This window comes from Anomalospiza imberbis, chromosome 1 (assembly GCF_031753505.1).
Source record: "Anomalospiza imberbis isolate Cuckoo-Finch-1a 21T00152 chromosome 1, ASM3175350v1, whole genome shotgun sequence".
Taxonomy (NCBI): domain Eukaryota; kingdom Metazoa; phylum Chordata; class Aves; order Passeriformes; family Viduidae; genus Anomalospiza; species Anomalospiza imberbis.
The window spans coordinates 126380859-126396393 of NC_089681.1; the positions used below are offsets into that span (position 1 = coordinate 126380859).

Consider the following 15535-nt stretch of genomic DNA (forward strand, 5'->3'; position numbering starts at 1 on the left):
ACAAAGCTGAGGTGAAAAAAAACTCCCACAGATTCTCCCTAGAACCACCACATTCCCACAAACTGTTCTTGATGAATACATAAGCATATATGCCTCTCATTACCTGAAATGTTTTATAGGTCAAGAGGTTAAAAACTTTCCATCAGCAATGGAAATGTAAGTACAAATTTAGAGAGTGTAAAACACCTGAGCAAAATTGAGTCAGGGACCTGCCCAGGGAGATGAATTTTAGCCTGAATCAAGAGGCTAACAAAGTCACAGCTCCACCTGTTGAGCTTAAGCAAACCATCCACCTGTAGCAGCTGGCAGCACAGGTTTGTTTTTGTGCCAGACAGAGATGACTAACACTGTGCTGCTTGGATAAAATAAAACATCAAAGTTTAGGGACAAACCATGCAGTCATTACTCTAGGTGAAGGAGTACTGTAGCCATGGAGCCATTCTGCCAGAGAAAAAAAGGACTTGGATCTACAGGAAGGGTCTCGTGGCAGGCCAAAGACGGGATGACATTCTTCTGGGTAAATTTACTAAAGAATAAAACAATGACAGAAACAATAAAGAAATAAAAGTGTATAGAGCCTGCTCAGCTCTTTTTGACTTCACAGAAGACTAAGTTGCTTAGACCAGAGGCTATGAATACCACATACCCATGCATACATATTCTTTCATGTTCATTAGAAATGTTTACTACTTCTTTCCTGTGTGAGCTATCAATAGTGAGTTCTCACAAAGAAGATAAAGCTAAAATGTAATGAAATATCTTTCCAACCCCCTCATAAAAATTGAAATATTTATCAAGCTAAAGACCCCATTTTACAGCTAAAAAATCAATGGCAAAGTTCTTATGAGCCTGAGTGGTTTTGAATCAACATGCAAGTTTCTTGTGGAAGAATAAATAAAGCTACATTTTTTGCTTTACATGGTCATTGTTCCAGTACATTTTTATTCTGAAAGAAAAAAAAAATAATAATCTGCAGTGGTCTGCAAAACATGTACATCAATAATGCAGTTAGAGTTCAACTTTAGACCTCAAATATAGTTCTGCAAAATGGCCATGCATGGCTTTCTGAGGCATGCCACTATTTGCATGCCTTTATAGTTCTAACAGTAGTAAGGGTGCTGTCTGAATGCTTCAAAAGCACATTTACAGAGAGAAAAAAATAGATAAATTATCTATTTGAAAATCCTACACTTTAGTTTAATGTCATAGATAAAGGTATTTTTGTAGACTATTTCTTCAGAAGCTGGAGCAGTAGTCAGAATAAGTCGCAAATCACGACTCAATAAATTCAAAATTAATCAAAAAATAATTATTATCTCATAATTATAGGATTTTTGATCATTAATTATTATCCAATAATAATAAAGACAATATTTTTAGGATAAGGGATAGTATCAAGTGTGCTGCTTGGTTATAGAAAAATACTGTAATAGATTCTAAGTAGTCTAGAGGTAAATTCAGCAGATTCTTGGCAAAAACATTACTATGTAATATTTTTGAAGATATGGATATGTTATCTTTTCCTCCATGGAAGAAGTTTTATATCCCAAAAAAAAGAAATGCAAAAACCATACTGCATTCACTTTCTCCTAGCTCAGTAAAGCACTGAAGCATATGTGAGCAAGTGTTCTGACTTCAGTTGAGATTGTGTTTTGCTTCTAAAAAGTAGTTGCAAGCTATTGGCCTTCACTCCGAAGTGTCTGCTACAACACTGCAATTTCAGAATATCTTATAAATTGTGGAGAACAAAAACAGCACCTCCTCTGATGTACTTAGTCATACATTTCCATATTCATTTGAGTTGTGTTACACTGAAAGACTGAACCATATAATTACAACCCGCTAATCCATAGAATAACTTTTTCAAGACTCACAGTCTGCTCTAGCTAGCAAATATTTAGCACATTTAAGACCCAAACACAAACTATATTCCAATACATTTATAATTCTGTGGGATGGTACCTTACAGCAATGACTTGTGCTAGCAGAGAGAGACCTGAGCTCTCCTTCACAAACGAAGGAGACATACAGCAAGAGGTCCCACTGAGTCAGCAAAGACAGAAGCTAAAGATATAGATGATGATTCACACATACGACAGTCTTGTCAAGGACCAGATAATATCGCATTTTACCCACTCTGAGTGACCACTCACAGACATAACTCCACTGAGGTATTGATGCACTTCCCTCTGCTTGCAACACGTACTACACTGCCACCTGCTACAAGCAAGTCAGCTAAGCAAATGTGATGGTTTGTGGAAGGAGGGAGAATAAACAAGCAGGAATATAAAACGTGGACATTGTCAAGTAATATCCATTGCAGATGAAGGCAGCAGGATGGAGCCCATCTTTTTAAACTGTGAAAGTTTTCATGTACTATGTATTATGCTCATCTTTTATGTCACATTTCTGTAGTCTTTCTTATCTTCCTGATCCTTAAAGATCTGTTCACTCAGCAATTGTCTTCCACAGAGCTACAGTACTATTGCCATGTTTTACCTATCAATATTTCTTACAAAATCTTCTCAAGGTGCAAAGCATTACCCACATAAAGAAAAATCTCTGTATGTAATACAGAGTAGTTGCAGTAGGTGACAGCAGAAATTACTCTAAATTAGAGTCAAATTACAAACTAATATTATGATTTTAAGCTAACCAATCTTTTACAATACTGTTATTGACAGTGCAATAAGCATGAGGACACAATTTTAACATTATTACTATTTTAAGTCTATCTCTTCTTTTGCAAGACCTCAAATGCTATGCATGAGAATGTAAATATAAAAAGCAGTACATTAATTTTATATAAGCAGTTTTATATACCTGAAGGCCTATGACAACATTTCTTTACAAAATAGCCTAGCAGAAGGACTATTTTTCTAAAGTTCAATCAAGAATAGCTTATAAAAATGACTGTACAGATAAATATTATGGTACAGGTGGTCTGAACTATCCATAACAGAAATGCCATTAGCTAAAATTTTTTAAGAGCTGCCAATTACACTTTCAATTTGAAGTGGTATCTGAATAGTGAAAGCAATTCTCAGAAATAGAAATGGTCTACTTAATCTTCAACATAAACAGAATCTGCCCTCCTCACACAAGTAAACAAACCATCGATTTACATGGAATCCTATCTTGTATTACACTGCAGGATCAGGGCATAGGATCTGCTGCAGAGTTGTCTTTGTTTGTCCATAGTGTTCTCAATACATGGCCAGAATGTTTCTCCTTTTCTATTTTTACTGTTACCCAGTAGCTCACATGCTCTGCTAAAACAAGTGCAGGAAATATTGTGCCAGCTGAAAGTTAACTCACACATAATGCAAGGCTGACATAGGGCAGGGGAAGGGGAAAGAGGATCATAAAACACACTGGTCACTAATCATTGGTAATGCTACTTGTGTTATTTCAAAGCATGTTACAACTAGGAATGAAAGAAGCATCTTTTCATTTTCAGCTGAGGATACTGTACTGGTTAGATTTAAGTGACTCTTTTTAAATTAATAAATATAATTCTAATGTCTCATATATTATTATAATATTAATAATTAATTAATATATTTTATATATTTTAAATATAATTTAATTACAAGCCTTTCCAAGAATAAAGGTTCTTCTTTCCTACTCTTATTTTGGCTGTCAGCTCTAATTCTAAAACAAGTCTGCTGCACAGCTATCGCCAAATTTTAAGTAAATATACAAAGAAATAACATAGACATATTTGACTTATCAGTTTTCAAAAGCCCAGCAAAATAAGAGCATTCACAAGTGCTCTTGTGCACACAATAACTTGATTACATACACAAAGAAATAACCAGGCTCTTTGTTCTTTTGGTTTTTGTGTCAAGTCTGGGTTAGAAGATGACATTTGAGGAAAAGAGGGCACTAATATCATAATCATTTGGTAGGCCTAATTTCACCCCCTTCAACAACCTGCAGATTTGGAAAGAGCAGATAATCTTTGCACACACTGATCAACCTGTCATCAAAGTGATCAAATAGATTAACAGGAAAGGTGATAACCCAGAGGACACTGGCAAAACTAACTTGTGAATGGACAGGACAGAGACCAACTAGTGGACAAAACATTTTTGAGCAGATCCAGGGGGTAAGGAAGAAAATATTACTAAATCTCTCCTCAGAGAGGAAAAGACAAGGCCGCAGGAGATGACACAGTGTGCAAGGCAGATGAACATCCCTGAGACATTTGTCACTGGCTGGACGGTGAGACATTGACATTAATGAGGGTGGCATTTGGAAGATAAAAGCAGTATCTCTGCAGCAGACAATGCAGTTGTGAGACACGACACACAGGGATATGATGTAATCAAAAGGGACTGGAGAATGTTCACATCCAGGAAAAGCATCACAATCACTACTGATATTCATGGGAGAATATGGATCAGGAATAAATGGCTTATGGTTTTATCTGGAAGGCTGGTGGAGATTGTGGGTTATTTTACCTCTCAGCCCAGTCAATTCCCATCATATTCCTTCACTGAAGGACTCTCCATCAGTCATTCACTTACACCTGCCTTGCCAAAAGTCACTATTTCATTGACAAGTGCTTTTCAGGCAGCAGAGCTCTAGGGGATGGCTCTGTTGATAGTAAGTGGGATTTACAGGGGCGGAGGCAGTTGCCTGTGATTATCTCCTCGTGAAAGCAAGTGGAGGGCTGGGAGATACCCTGAGCACTGTCTGCCAGGACATAGGCAATCAATTGAAGGCAGCAAGATCTGGCTGCCCCTCACAGATGCCTCAGAGTGCCACTACCCCAAAAATGACATCAGCTGTGTCAGAGAGACAGTCCTGCCCCGACCCATAGGATTTTAAAAGTCACTGTTAATTAATAACTCCCTGTTCTTATGTCTGGTGCCAGCCATGTCTCAGACCTCATTTTTTACTGCAATGCCTTTGGATGTCTCTGGTCTCTCTACAAAAGGAGAGGATGCCGTGGTCCTGGGATAGAATGAGACAAACCTGAGCATGTCAGAATAGGTTTCCTATCCCCAGATTCATTCTACCACCCCTGTTCCACCGCATACTCATGTACTGTCCCTCTGACCATCTTTTCCTCAGAAACTAAAGCTACCATTTCACCACTGAGAGAAAGACAGTCAGCAGCAACAGTAAACAAATACATCGATCTGCTGGTCCACCTGTCTGCTTCTTCCTTCAGGAAAACTGGCACAGAGCGTCAAGCCCCAGGTCCAGAGCGTGTTGAGAATGAGGTCTAAGCAGCAGCAGCCCGAAACCTTGACTAGCCCGGGACGGGGCGCCTGTGAGCGAGTAGCCGGCGGTGCGGGCCGGGGCCGGGGCCGGGGCCGGGGCCGGGGCCGGGGCCGGGGCCGGGGCCGGGGCCGGGGCCGGGGCCGGGGCCGGGGCCGGGCGCTGTCCGCGGTGCTGCCCGGCCCGGGCGCTGTCCGCGGTGCTGCCCGGCCCGGGCGCTGTCCGCGGTGCTGCCCCGGCCCGGGCGCTCTCCAGGGTGCTGCCGCACGTCGCTGCCGGACCGGCCAAGGGGACAGCGGCAGCCCCGGCCCGGAGCCGAGCGGGTCACAGCGCCAGCCCTCTCTCGGCCCCATTGCCAGAGCTTGCCCGCTCTCCCCGCAGGGCTTGCACTCGCCGTCCGCGGCTCGAAACATTCAGCATCTCCGACAGAGGGGGGAAAAACACACTTTAAAAAAATAAACAAATAAATAAGTAAATAAATAATACATAGACTAATAGTACTCTGAAGAAAGTTTCAGACGCAGATCCAGCAAAGAAAGCCAGACCAACCCAATATGTACTAAGGACAAGCTCCTTCTGCTTCCTCATTAATGCTTCATGCAAGAAGTGCAGCTGCACATGAAAGTAACCACGTCCCCATCCTACTGCAGAGTTTTGAGAGCCTCCCTGTCGTCCTTCAGTACCGTCTCTCTGCTTTGATACAAAAAATTGAAAGAGTATGGCAAAGCAATAGAAGAAATCTGACTGAATCAATCACAAACAAGCCCAGCAAGACGGATTATGGGAAAAGAAGCTGTATTCTTGAGTAACGACTGGCGTCACAGTAGTTAAAATAGAACAGAAAAGCCTCTCGAAAAGTCAATTCTTATGTAGATGAGGTGACGAGAGAGATTTTCTCTCCCTTCGAGGCCTCACTGAATTCCTAATTTGCCCCTAGAAGCCCTAGAGGAATGATGAAGAAAGGGTGGGAATGTTGGGATTGCTAGTCGTAACAAATATTACCGTGATATGGATTGTTGCCTAGAAATGCACTGAAAATTAGGGGATCCCATGCCATTGTCTCAGCCGAGCTATTTGTCTTGACCTTCGGCTTTGTCCATCCAGGCTGAACAAACTTCTTGCAATGAGTGTCACTGTCTGCCAGCCACACAATTTGATCTCTCTGGGTCACAGAAGGGGAAAGAGGATGAGAGGCAATTTCCCCTCCAAAAAAGGACACTCACAGAAGTTTATACAACAGCCAGAAAAACGTAGTGTTAAACAATAAACTAGGAAGTGTGCTGTCCTGTTAAACAGAGAGTAGTTTGCACAGCATTGAGAACCTGCCAATATATATCATATCAATAAAAAGGAGCTCTTCGAAAGCTTGCATAGTAATTGAGATTGGAGATCCTTTTTGATATGGGTTGGCATTTCCTCATATCAATCTGACAGAGCCAACTCAGGAAATTGCTGGTAATATTCATCTGGGGAGCACTTTCATTAAACGTAATTCATTCGACTTTCACAATAAATTGAGTGACATCCTTACAGCAGAACCTTTTTATCCTTGATGAAGTGCTTGTCAGCCTTTGGTTTTCCACTTTATTGTCACATTCCTTAAAGCAGAATCGTCAACATGTCAATCTACAGCATGAAAAAAATGCTAAAGCTGTATTTACAAAGCACCCAGGAGGTGCTTTAATGCTGACTTACAAGAAGAGCGAGCTGGGTGTTAAACTATCTGCTAAATCACATTAATACTTCACCCAAAACCAGTCGAGAGAACAGAAGCCAATCCTAGGGAGGGTAGGATGGTTCACGCATCCATTTTCTCCAAGTGCTGGCTATTCCGAGCAATTGGTTTCTTAACCTGCTTCACCGCACTTTCCAAGACGATTAGGAAATGGGTTTTTTGTTAATTAAAATGGCGGTTTAGAGTTGCAGAGAAATATCAAAGAGGTTAAAATGGATACCTCTAGGTACCATACCAACTTGGAAGATTTGTCTATTCGAAGAGAGGCAGGGATGTTGGATTATATTCAGGCACCTCCCCAGAAGGTGAAATCTATTTCAGGTTGCTTTCTCCAACTATATACTAAATTAAAATAGTGTGTACTAAGCATCAGGAAAAAGAAAGTTCAGTGCGGGGAAACCCCTTCTAAAACTAGCACAGGTCTCTGGTGGTTAGGAAGCAAGGAAGCCTGGAAAAGAACACACTATCCTCTGCTTGAAAAAAAAAAATAAATAAATAAAACAGATAAGTTTGTTCCACCTACACGAGGTCGGGGTCCCGTTGTTATTCCCATGTCTTACCTTCCGAGAGGGTAATTTTTTCCCTTTACATCCCTTTACACCATCGCTACAACGTCTCTCAAACTCGTTTAGAAATAGGGAGCAGGAGCTTCTCAAGGCTACGTAAACTCCCCCGCACAAAAAGCCACTACTCTCCCTGCCCGCCAAGCGCTCTCCCCCGCCCTCCCTGCCTTCGACGTCAATTTGAAAATTGAAAGAAATTGCTTATTTGGGGAGAAAAAAGCAATACCCGAATGTATTCACTACCAAATGCCTCTGAGAAAATACTGTGGGTGGTGATTACGATAGGACAATGCCTCCTGTCTCTTTTGTTTTCTGCCTGTAGAGGTGTAGGTTTGTTTGTTGTTTGGTTTTTTTTTTTTCTTCCATGACAAAGTAGGACACAATCAGTAACAATCTTTAAAAAGAAAGAAGAAAAAAAAATCAATTTATCTTCGCCGGCATGTGATATTTCCTCACGTTCACCACAGCTTTCATTAACCGGGGTGAAATGACCGCAAACAGTGCGACACGCAGCGAAATTAAATGTACACAAACTCTGGAGCCGCTAACCCCCTGTTTACCCCCTCAGCAAATACTGTACCAAGTGTGCCATCGCTGAGGACAATTTTAAACCTCTGTTATTCACACCAATTTTGCAGGGAAGCTCCTCTCGGCTGTCAGAAGGCCTCCAAGCTATAGTGACGGTGTGAAACAGACCTTAAAATCCCAGCCCGGCACGGGGGGAAGGTTAGCAGGCTGATTCCGAAGCCCCTCTGCCAAAGCCATCGCCGTGTTTAACAAGGTGCCCCGTGAGTCCCGCAGTTCTAGTGCTTTGGCAAAGCGCCGCGCAGGAAAGCTCCCCCGCGAAAGAGCCTTCACCGCGGGGTGGATAAACCACCCCTCCTTTTGCTCTTGCGCTGCTTAACTTCTGCACAGAGTCGAAGCACTCTGCTACCCGGCTCTGGTGCGTGTCCTAATTAAACCCACCGGTGAATAAACACTTTGCAGGGACGAGACGACAAGCCGGGCGGGGGATGAAGCGGGGGAGGGATCCTTACCCTAGCAGCATGCCACGCAAAATTCCGACTGATTTTAGTTCTGTACCCGCTACTCCGGTGTAGGAGCACCTAAATAATGAGCCGAAGTCTCTTCGAGCCGGGATGATCCCGGCAAAAGAGGTGCATGTACCCACTCCGTACTTGTACGGTGCGGGAAGGTCTCCCCAGACCGGGCGGGAGTTAAGCCTGCGACCGTGCCGGGGGTGAAATCCCGCCGTGTGCGAGCCCTTTGCTGCCCGGCGCCCGCCGCGGCCGGGGGTGCGCAGGGCCCAGGCGGCGGCCGGGGAGAGGCGGGACGGGACGGGACGGGACGGGACGGGACGGGACGGGACGGGACGAGCGCCCGTGGCCGCCGGGAGCTGCCGGCCACAGCCCGCCGTGCCCCGCCGCACGGAGCGACTCCGCCGCTGCCGGCACGCAAACGATCTGCCTCCTCCTTCGAGGGCCTGCTTGACCTGTCCCTCTGAGAAATAATACTTAGGATCCTTGCCGTCCTTCCTAACAGCCCGCGCGTTCTGTAGCCACTTCTACAGCTTGTTGCTTCCACACAGGGGGGAAAAAATAAGGAAGAAATGAAAAGAAACAGCCTGGCCTTTTATTGTCCTGTAGTGTCGGACTGGAAGTTCACCCGCAACTACGCAGGAGATACAACGAGAAGGTTTCCCTTAAAGGAATGGTGTAAAATCCCAGCGTCCTTATAAATAGAACTCAATTCTGCGATCTCCGAATGTTATTTTGGTTTTTTTTCTTTATTCTTTACGTTCTTCCTCACTGACGATTTTGAGCTCAGCACAGCACTGTTAGTTAAGGAAACATCATCCATTAAAATCAGACTAAGATGCTTTTGAAAGAGCAGCAGTGATGTGGAGTGTCGTGGTAAACGAGACCTAATGTAGGTGTTTGAATACTTTCGGCAGCTTTCTAAAAGTAGAGAAAGAAAACAACTGCAAGACTTTAAAGTCATTAAAGGTTAAGTCCTAATTCTGACAAATAAGTACTAAGTTACTCATTTAGGCCAAAGGAAATACACTACCACTGCAAATCAAATATAACACTTTCAATACATTGCACAGCTCGAAACAAGGAGAAAATGAACCTCGCAACGCACAACTAACGTTCTTTTCAATAAACATAATATGGTAAACCATCTCTACCCCAGCAAAATTCCTCTCTTTCAGATCGGCCACGATCCCTATAAATTTCAGGCACTAAATCTAGATAGCATATGGCTCTATTAAAAGGGGAAGAAAAGCAGAAGCACTATTTTTTTTTCCTTAAGATTTCTTACAAAGAGGTTTAACAGGGGAGGGGGAAAAAAAGAACAAAAAAGTAAAAAAAGAGCAGCGGTTTGCTAAGTGAAGAGAAATTACAAGGCAGACAGTGTCTTCTAAATGAGTGACTTCAAGGCAGCCCAGCCTCACTGCAGCTGTTCACTCTCCATGAACACCTCCTAATTCAGGCGAAAAGGAAACAGACTCTTTTCCCTCTCACCTATATTATTAACCCCTCTCAAAAAGGTTTTTTTTTTTAACAAACTCTATAGGAAGCTGTTTGTGCTGCCATTTCATTTACCCTCCTAACAGTTTGAGCATTGAAAATTTAATTCCTAATTGAAACTGCTTTTGTCCACGCGGAGCGACGTGCACATATGGATAGGCACAACAAAATGCTGCACCTTGCTGCTTTGTGGCACCGCATTAAAGCTTTAATCAAAACTTCATGCTTCGGTGCTAATAAACAGTTTGTTATCATGTGATAGCCTAATGCAAACTTTCAGAGTCACTCCTGAAATACAGAGAACAGGGGGAGATTGGCACAGACGTGGAGGTATCGAGTTAGGAGGAAGAATCGTGCTAGGGAAATCCTTTGGATCCTCCCCGAGTGTTTTGGCAGAAGACACAGACCAGCTGAAGGGCGCATTCCCTCCCCCTAGCTTGTCTTTTATTCCCGACTGTTTTTTTTGGGTTTTTTTTTCTGTATCATATTTCGCATTGTTTCGAGGGAAACTTGAAAATCGTCTCCTTCACTCTGCAATGCCAAATCCTCGGGAAAAAAAAAGTATTCAGGTAATGAAGTCTGTAACTAAACGGTAATTGAATCAGCATAATTTGCACACTGAATGGTTTTCAAATGCTCCCAGTTTACAATTAAAGGAGAATTAATGCGCTTGTTGTTCAGACTGCAGCGCATTAGAATAAATCCAGCACTGTTGTTGTAATGAGTCGAGAGCAGTTTAACTGCCAGCAAACACATTTAAAATTTAACACGACGTATCGATCTCGCTCCGGCTTTTTGATGGATTATTTGCCACGCACTTTTCTCCCCATTTCCCCCCACCCCTCCACCCCCACCCCGGCTATAAAATTCGCAGGGAGGAGAGACGCCCGCGGCAGACGTGGCACCGCCCGGCGAGGGCAGGACCCCACGTCGGGCGGGCACGGGAAAGGCCAGGAGGTGCCGTACCGGGCCGGGCTGGGGCCGGGCTGGGGCCGGGCTGGGGCCGGGCTGGGGCCGGGATTGGGTCGGGATTGGGTCGGGATTGGGTCGGGCCGGGCCGGGGGCGGCGGGCGCTGCGCGGGCGCGGGAGGAGCGCGCGCGGCCCCGCCTGCCCCCCCCGCCCCCTCCCGCGCCGGGCCCGCGCCCGATTGGCTGCCCCGCGCGGGGCCGCGCGCGCTGCCCCGCAGCGCCCCCGGGTGGCGCGGCCGCCACAGCGCAGGGAGCGGCGGCGCGGACAGCGCCCGGAGCCCGGGAGCCCGGGAGCCCGGGAGCCCGGGAGCCCGGGAGCCAGGGAGCCCGGGAGCCCGGGAGCCGGAGCCGAAGCCGAAGCCGGGCCGTCGCCGTCACCACCCCCAGCACGGGCGCCGGTGTGCTTCTCTCGGCAACGCTTCTGGAAAAAGGTCTTTTCCCTCCCCCGTAGCCACGGGGATGAGCTGCCGCCAAGCGTTTGCCTGCTTAACGCATCACAAGCGAGAGAGGATGCAGACTGCAAAGGGGCAGTCTGCCTGGTTTTGTTCCTTGCAATCGTAGCGGGAATAAAGTGTGTGTGTGTGTGAGAGGAGATAACGACAATGTTTACTCGTGTTCCCGCGGTAATCCTAAAGGAGATTTGCTACGAAAGTCAATGACACTTCTCGCAGAAAATACTAGCTGTGTTCGCCGCCGAGTGCCCGCCCGCCGGTGCCGCACCGCCCGTAGTGGCATACCGCGGGGGTTCCCTTCCGGAGGGCTCCCACCCTCAGGAGGGAGCAGAGGGCAGGAACTTGCCTCCATCCTACAGCCTGGCCGGGCGCCCCTGCGGCGGTGCTCTGGTGCCCACGCAGACACCCAGGGACCCGTTCCGGGAGATGGCACCGGGGGACGCGGCCCAGGAGATCCCGACCCTGCTCTGGCCAGCAGAGCACCCCTTCCCCGCGGAGAAGTTACAGGTCTGCGCCCCCACTCCTCGCGCCCCGCCGAGATTTCCCGGGAGATTTCCCGGGACCCGCACCGCCCCGTTCCCGGGAGGACGGGGCAGGGCTGGCTGCGGGGTGCAAGTAGTTGCCGTGAGTTTGTTCGTTCTCCGCCAGGCTGGCGCCCTCCTCCCCGAGGAGCTTCCCCATGCCTGGCCCGTGAGAGGGGCCGGGGACACTCACCAAGTAGAGAGTGGGCTGCAGCAGAAGGACCGCGTACCAGTACACAGCCTGCATCCTCGCCGCTCAAACTTCCCCCGTGCTGCTTTCGCTGCCTCTTTGTTCCTTCCAGAACATAGATCCACCTGACATCCACTTTACAGAACAAGCAGAGCTCTCACCAGCCTAGACAAAAACGAAATTATAGATCCCATGACCACAAGACAAGGTTAGGCTCAGCACAAGGGGGGACGAGAGGTGTGTAGGGAAAGAGGGGCGGGGGGGGTTGGGGGCGGCAGCGGGAGAGAAGGAGGAGATGGGGTGTGGGAATGGGGCGGAGGGGAAACAAAAAACGATTAAAATCGAGTTAATCCAGCGTCAAAGCAAAGTGATCGCACGGTCCGAGGTGGCGGCAGACCGCCTATAGGCAGCGCTGGGCAGGAGAGCCCCGTGGTGTGGGCTGGGACGGCCCGGGGGTGCCGCTGCCAGCCCTGCCTGTCTGTGTGCCCTCGGCGGGGACCGGCCGGCAGCCGCTCGCCACTTGGCTGCGGAGCCCCGGCAGCGAGCTAGGGAGCGGAGCGGCGCCGGAGCGGGGACAAGACGACAGCAGACGCTGGGGTCGTGGCTCCGGGTGCTTCTGGGCGCTTAAAGCCGAGGCAGAGCGATTTGCATTCGGGACGCCCGAGCAGGATCTGCTTACCCTTGCAAGCGCCCACCTCCCTCTGCCGCTCGTAAAGGCGCGCCGTGCCTTACCCCGGGCCGGGACCGCGCCCCGGGGCGCCCCGACGGGCGAGGACCCCCATCCCCGGCCCCAGCCCTTCTCCGCCCCCGCGGCCCGCGGACAGCCCCGCCGCCGCGGGGGGGCCACGGTGGGGATACGTACGGCGTGGGGGATCCGACGGCGGACGGGGCTCCGCGGGACGTTCCATGGGCGAGCCTAGAGGGGCTGAGTGCCGCGGCGCAGCCCACCACCCCTGCGCATCTCCTCGCCGCGCTCCGCGCCGAGGTGTCCCGCGGCCGCTGTGCATCCAGCGCAGGCACTGTCAGGGCGGCTGGCCGGCTCTCCCCCCCTTGCCTCCCCTTCTCCACACACGAGCAGGATCCGCCGAGCAGGACACTTACGGGAGGAGGGAGCTGCCCGGGCTGCCCGCTCGCCTTCGGCGGGGGGCGCGGGCAAAAGCGGCTGCACCGGCGCTCCGGGGCGTCCAGAGCGATTTGTCTCTATTAAAAATGACTTATTGGCGAGTGAGCGGCGAGCGCCTGCTATTTAACTTCAGATAAAATCTATCTGCAAAGACCTTGGCCGATCATCTTAAAATAAAGCGCTGGAGCCGAGCACTGTCCGAGGCTCACTGCTTGGGGAAAGAGAAAGAGCAGCGGAGGGGGGAGGAGGGGGGGCTTGCTTGGCGAGGGGGGAAGGGAGGAGGGAAGAAGGGGAGTTTAGCGTCGTCCCATCCTCTCCGCTGAACGGGGTGATGAATTAGAGCCCTCCCCGGGCGGCACGATCTGCCTTGCGCTGCCTTGCGCTGCCCGCCCTGCCCACCCTATCCGCCCTGCTGCCTGCTGTGTGTCCTGCCCTGTCCCTGCTGCCTGTCCTATCCGCCCTGCTGCCTGCCGTGTGTTCTGCCCTGTCCCTGCTGTCTGTCCTATCCGCCTGCTGCCTCGCTCTGCCCGGGAGCGGGCGCTGCCCTCCTTGCCCTCCCTTCTGCCCGCACTGCTGCCTGGGCACAGCCCTTTCCCTCTCCGCCTGCCCGCGGGAGCCGGCTGTCTGCCTTAAAGGGGCATGACAGAGCACCTTCTTCCTCTTTCTTCCCTTTCATTTTAGTTTTTCCACCTCCCTCTGCGGTGTCCCGTGCACCGACAGTGCTGCTCCGCCTGGGAAGTCAGCGGGCGCCCGCCAGCCAGGCACGGAGGTGGCAGGATCGCGGAGCCCAGATGGGTGACAGCTGCGGGAGCCAGGCTCCAGGATGGACGGGTTGCTTCTCCCACGCTTGCAGGAACCTGTAGCTGGACAGCCCCTCGGAGTGAAGCTGGAAAGCCCACCCGCGTCGGGTGCTGTGGCTTATCCTGCCAGGTGTCATACAAATGGAAAGGTCTCACCGAACTGCTTTTGCTTCTACTTTACAAAGAATCCTATGGATGCTTTTCATACTCTTCCATCCCCTAAACAGTATCATTACTAGTGTGACATTGGGACAGGTTGAAGGGAAGGATACCAGAAGCACAGAGCAGCCTTACCAGATGCCTAGACTCAACAGCAAACCTCAGATTTATCACTTCCCAAAGCCAAAGCGAGAAGCATGACAGTAAGCTGTACAGAGAGGGAAATGAGAAAGAAAAGGAGGACTTCAGTTGTCCTGTCAAATCCTTCTCTCAGAGTACATAGGGGTAATTAATATCTGTGATCTGAGGCTTCAGTATCAAGCTGTAAAGTACTGTTTTAATTTTGGTGTCTGAGTTTGGAACACTATAATAAAAGCGGAGCAGGGAAAGAATGGGGAAGGTACTGAGCACTCTTTGAAAGAGCTGCACCAGAGCCCTCCCCCATAGCCATTTCTGTTCCAAACACCTGGAAGATGGACACCTCCATATGCTTCCAGCACCATCACTCTGCTAGACATGCAGAATGCTCATGTCACAGCTTTGAACAGAAGTGTGCAGCCTGCGAGGAATCATACTGTCATCCTGCCCCTCCAGACAGGCTCTGTGTTGCAGTGCAGGCTAAAGCTGCCTAGGGACTTCTTGTTTCAAAAGGATAACAAAAAATTGCAGCTGACTTTTCCCTTGCAACTCCTTCCTTCCTATCTCTCCCACTCTCACTTCTCTGTAAGCCTGGGGCTGGAACCACACCTAATAAACATTCTAGAGAGATGAGAGAAAGAGAGAGGAGATAGATAGATAGATAGATAGATAGATAGATAGATAGATAGATATTGCTCTCTTTGCATAGAACAAACTTTTTTATAGACTGTGTGGAGCATACTGCTGATCATTGCAGTAACGTGCTGTTTAACCCAGCACAGTTACTCTTATTTTAGATATGAAATTGCCAGGTTAGTATGGAGCACAAAAAGCAAAGTCTGCCAGGCTTCAGTAGGTCATGTTCCTGGAGAAGACATAATTTCTTCAGGAAGGAGAAATTCAACTCTATGTATAACTTGATTCAGTTTACTCAAGTTCTGATCACTGCCTTCATATTAGAGTGACAAGCCAGTAGTCCTAGGAGAATAATCATTCCTTCAGCTGGTCAAATAGAAGAAGGTCCTCCTAGTCTTTCTCATCCAGATTCTTATACCTTGTCTAGAGGAGCTTTGTGGAGGAGCTCCTGGCTCCACTGGACTCACAAGCATGCCTCATCTT

At 48.3% G+C, this 15535-nt stretch overlaps 1 protein-coding gene across 3 annotated transcripts in view; it reads right to left on the reverse strand.

Annotated features, from left to right (window-relative positions):
- The window catches only part of NXPH1 (neurexophilin 1), a 141442-nt gene extending 127884 nt beyond the window's left edge, over positions 1-13558 (reverse strand). The window contains exons 1-2 of one of the 3 annotated variants that reach the window (XM_068210253.1): positions 13298-13558; positions 12200-12361 (exon numbers count right to left, since the gene is read on the reverse strand). In XM_068210253.1, the coding sequence (XP_068066354.1) occupies positions 12200-12253 (54 nt within the window). In that variant the 5' untranslated portion in view covers positions 12254-12361; positions 13298-13558. Of the gene's footprint in view, positions 1-12199; positions 12362-12875; positions 13020-13058 lie in introns of those variants that run through there. The other 2 variants (XM_068210244.1, XM_068210263.1) reach the window with 2 other exon arrangements.
- Between the last annotated feature and the right edge of the window lie 1977 nt (positions 13559-15535).